Source organism: Capra hircus, chromosome 15 (genome assembly GCF_001704415.2).
Source record: "Capra hircus breed San Clemente chromosome 15, ASM170441v1, whole genome shotgun sequence".
NCBI lineage: Eukaryota > Metazoa > Chordata > Mammalia > Artiodactyla > Bovidae > Capra > Capra hircus.
The window spans coordinates 36,458,684-36,462,843 of record NC_030822.1 but is presented as its reverse complement, the minus strand read 5'-3'; the positions used below and the strand labels follow the sequence as shown (position 1 = coordinate 36,462,843).

At 42.3% G+C, this 4,160-nt stretch overlaps 1 protein-coding gene across 1 annotated transcript; it reads left to right on the top strand.

Annotated features, from left to right (window-relative positions):
- On the top strand, positions 1,084-2,028 carry LOC102173021 (olfactory receptor 6-like). Its single transcript, XM_005689754.2, has one exon. It carries the CDS (start codon positions 1,084-1,086, stop codon positions 2,026-2,028), a length of 945 nt encoding a protein of 314 aa, XP_005689811.2.

Below are 4,160 nucleotides of genomic sequence, written 5' to 3'. Positions count from 1 at the left end.
TCCAGCCATCTCATCCCGCCCCCTTCTCCTCCTGCCCCCAATCCCTCCCAGCATCAGAGTCTTTTCCAATGAGTCAACTCTTCGCATGAGGTGGCCAAAGTACTGGAGCTTCAGCTTTAGCATCATTCCTTCCAAAGAAATCCTAATGTGTTTGCAAATCATTGTCATAGGCACTGGTCATTGTCATAAAGGACAGAGTACCAAGTTTTGGAAAATTGCAGTGTGGTAGAGAAAAGTCTCAAGGTGTAAGGGGTTTGTGTGCTGGAAACAAATGTCGTTGACTAGACATTTGACCTCGATGAAACCCTGAGCTTTAAAATCAGCAGATAAAGATTGGGGAATGGTCATAGTCACAAGAGGGAAAAGTCATGCAAAGTGTGAGAGCAATTACAGTGAGCTTGGGGAGAAAGTAGCTGAGTATGTCTCAAACATAGTATACCATTTATAAGGGTCAAAAGAGATGATGCTAGGGCAATAGGTAGGGGTCAAATTAGAGAAAGCCTATCTGTAGTACAAAAACTCTTTCCTTTTTTATCTAAAGCAATTAGAGAGTCATTAAGGAATTATCCAAGAAATATTATTGATTTTTAATTTCCACAGACTCTACTCTGAAGAAACGGTGGTGGATTATTGGACTATGAGCAATAAATCTCCTCAATATTGATTCCTTGAACTTTCTCTGACATGTTGTCCTACGCATTTCCTTTCAGGCAGAAAAAAATGTCTTTGTGCTGTGAGTTTCTAAGAAAAGAGACCTGAAACCAGCAAAGGAGATACTATCAGTCCATGTTCATGGACAAAGGAGTTCGGCATGACATGTGGAGTGACATTTAAATATTTCATCAGGTGAGGAAGTTACAGACAGGAGTGCACTTTGACTCTGGGATATTTTGATAAAAAATAGAAAAAAAATTTTGATGGAAAAGTATGCTTCACATTGGAAAATGACTTCATACTAACAGATTATTTTATGAGTCTCATTCCCAGGAAAGACTGATTTATTAACTTATACTGGTCTCCTCTCCAATGTCATAGTCACCTTCATTATTTGTGAGGACTTCCTGACTCTCAGAGCTCTTAGTCATGCTGGGGAGAAACATCACTCTGGTGAGTGAGTTCATCCTGGTGGGCTTCCCCACCACCCCCTGGCTGCAGGTCCTGCTCTTCTCCCTCTTCCTTGTGGTCTACTTGCTGGTGGTAGCAGAGAATCTTGTCATCATGCTCACTGTCTGGGTCACTGGCTCCCTCCATAAGCCCATGTACTATTTCCTGAGTAGCCTGTCCTTCCTGGAGGTCTGGTATGTGTCTGTCACAGTCCCCAAGATGCTGGATGGATTCCTCCTGCAGAGACGGCACATCTCCTTCACAGGCTGCATGACCCAGCTGTACTTCTTTATCTCGCTTGCCTGCACGGAGTGTGTACTTCTGGCAGCCATGGCCTATGACCGCTATGTGGCCATCTGCCACCCTCTCAGATACCCGGCCATCATGACCACAGGTCATTGTGTGCAGCTGGTGGCTTTTTCCTATATGAGTGGTTTCATGGTCTCTGTGATCAAGGTCTATTTTATTTCACATGTCACTTTCTGTGGCTCCAATGTCATGAACCACTTTTTCTGTGACATCTCACCAATCCTCAAACTGGCCTGCAAAGACATGTCCACAGCTGAGCTCGTGGACTTTGCTTTGGCTATTGTCATTCTTGTCTTCCCTCTCACCACTACCATCCTCTCCTATGTCTACATTGTCTCCACCATTCTGCATATACCCTCCACCCAGGGAAGGAGGAAGGCCTTCTCCACCTGTGCATCCCACCTCACGGTGGTCATAATTTATTACACAGCCATGATTTTCATGTATGTTCGGCCCAGAGCTATTGCTTCATTTAATTCCAACAAACTAGTTTCGGCTGTGTATGCAGTCCTCACGCCCATGCTAAATCCATTCATCTACTGTCTGAGGAACCAGGAAGTCAAGAATGCTATCAAAAAGACAGTGGGTGTTGGCCAGTGCTTCCTGCTCAGCTGAGGCCTGCTGCCTTGAGGAGGAGGCTGATCCAGCAAGGAAGTCATTCTCGAGACACTACCAATGGTTGTGCACGCTTACTTGCTCTATAGATCTAGATTCTTAAAGTAATCACAGCATTTGAAGACAAAAAATTAAAAACAAAACAAAACACATTATTTACTGCTTCAGTCTTTCGTTGATGTTGTTTAGTCACTCAATCTTGTCTCTTTGTGACCCATGGACTGCAGTAGTCCAGGCTTCCCTGTTCTTCACCATCTCCTGGAGCTGCTCAAACTCATATCCACTGAGTTGGTGATGTCATCGAATCATCTTGTCCTCTGTCATCCCCTTCTCCTCCTGCCTTCAATCTTTCTGAGCATCAGGGTCTTTTCTAATAAGTTGGCCCTTTGCATAAGCTCACCAAATATTGGAGCTTCAGCTTCAGCATCAGTCCTTCTAATGAATATTTGGGATTGATTTCCTTTAGGATGGACTGGTTTGATCTCCTTGCAGTCCAAGGGACTTTCAAGAGTCTTCTCCAACAGCACAGTTCAAAAGCATCAATTCTTCATCGTTCAGCTCGCTTCATGGTCCAAGTCTCACATCCATACATGACTACTGGAAAAACCATAGCTTTGACTAGATGGACATTTGTCAGCAAAGTAACATCTCTCCTTTTTAACACGCTGTCTAAGTTTGTCATAGCTTTTCTTCCAAGGATCAAGTGTTTTTCAATTTTGTGGCTGCAGTCACCATATGCAATGATTTTGGAGCCCAAGAAAATAAAGTCTGTCACTGTTTCCATTGTTATCCCATATTTGCCATGAAGTCATGGGACCAGATGCCATCATCTTAGTTTTTTGAATGTTGAGTTTTAAGCCGGCTTTTTCACTCTCCTCTTTCACTTTCAACAGAGGCTCTTTAGTTGCTCTTCACTTTCTGCCACAAGGGTGTTGTCACCCTCATATCTGAAGTTTTTGATATTTCTCCCAGCAATCTTGATTCCAGCTTGTGCTACATCCTGCCTGGCATTTTGCATGATGTACTCTGCATATAAATTAAATAGGTGACAATATACAGCCTTGATGTACCCTTCTCCTAATTTTGAACCAGTTGATTGTTCCATGTCCAGTTCTAACTCTTGCTTCTTGAACTGTACACAGATTTCTCAGGAGGCAGGTCAGGTGGTATGGTATTCCCATCTCTTGAAGAATTTTCTGCAGTTTGTTGTGATCCACACAGTCAAAGTCTTTAGCATAGCCAATGAAGGAGTAGTAGATGTTTTTATGGAATTCTCTTGCTTCGTCTATGAGTCAATGGATGTTGGCAATTTGATCTATGATTCCTCCATCTTTTGTAAATCCAGCTTGAACATCTGGAAGTTCTTAGTTCACATACTGTTGAAACCTGGCTTGGAGAATTTTGAGCATTACTTTGCTAGTGTGTGAAATGAGTGCAATCGAGTGGTAGTTTAAACATTTTTTGGCATAGCCCTTCTTTGGGATTGGAATGAAAACTGACCTTTTCCAGTCCTGTGGCCACTGCTGAGTTTTCCATATTTGTTGGCGTATTGAGTGCCACACTTTCACAGCATCATCTTTTAGGATCTGAAATAGCTCAGCTGGAATTCCATTACCTCTGCTAGCTTTGTTCATAGTGATGCTTCCTAAGGCTCACTTGACTTCACATTCCAGGATGTCTAACTCTAGGTAAGTGATCACATCATCATGGTTATCTGGGTCATGAAGATCTTTTTTGTATAGTTCTTCTGTGTATCCTTGCCACCTCTTCTTAACATTTTTTGCTTCTATTAGTTACACACCATTTCTGTCCATTGTTGTGCTCACCTTTGCATGGAATGTTCCCTTGGTATCTCTAGTTTTCTTGAAGAAATCTCTAGTCTTTTCCAGTCTATTGTTTTCCTTTATTTCTTTGCATTGTTCACTTAGGAAGGCTTTCTTATCTCTCCTTGCTATTCTTTGGAATGCTGCATTCAGATGGGTATATCTTTCCGTTTTTCCTTTGCCTTTTGGTTTTCTTTTCTCAGAGATTTGTAAGGCCTCCCAGACAGTCATTTTGCCTTTTTGTATTTCTCTTTCTTTAGGATCGTTTTGATCACCACCTGCTATACAATGTCATGAACCTCTGTCCCT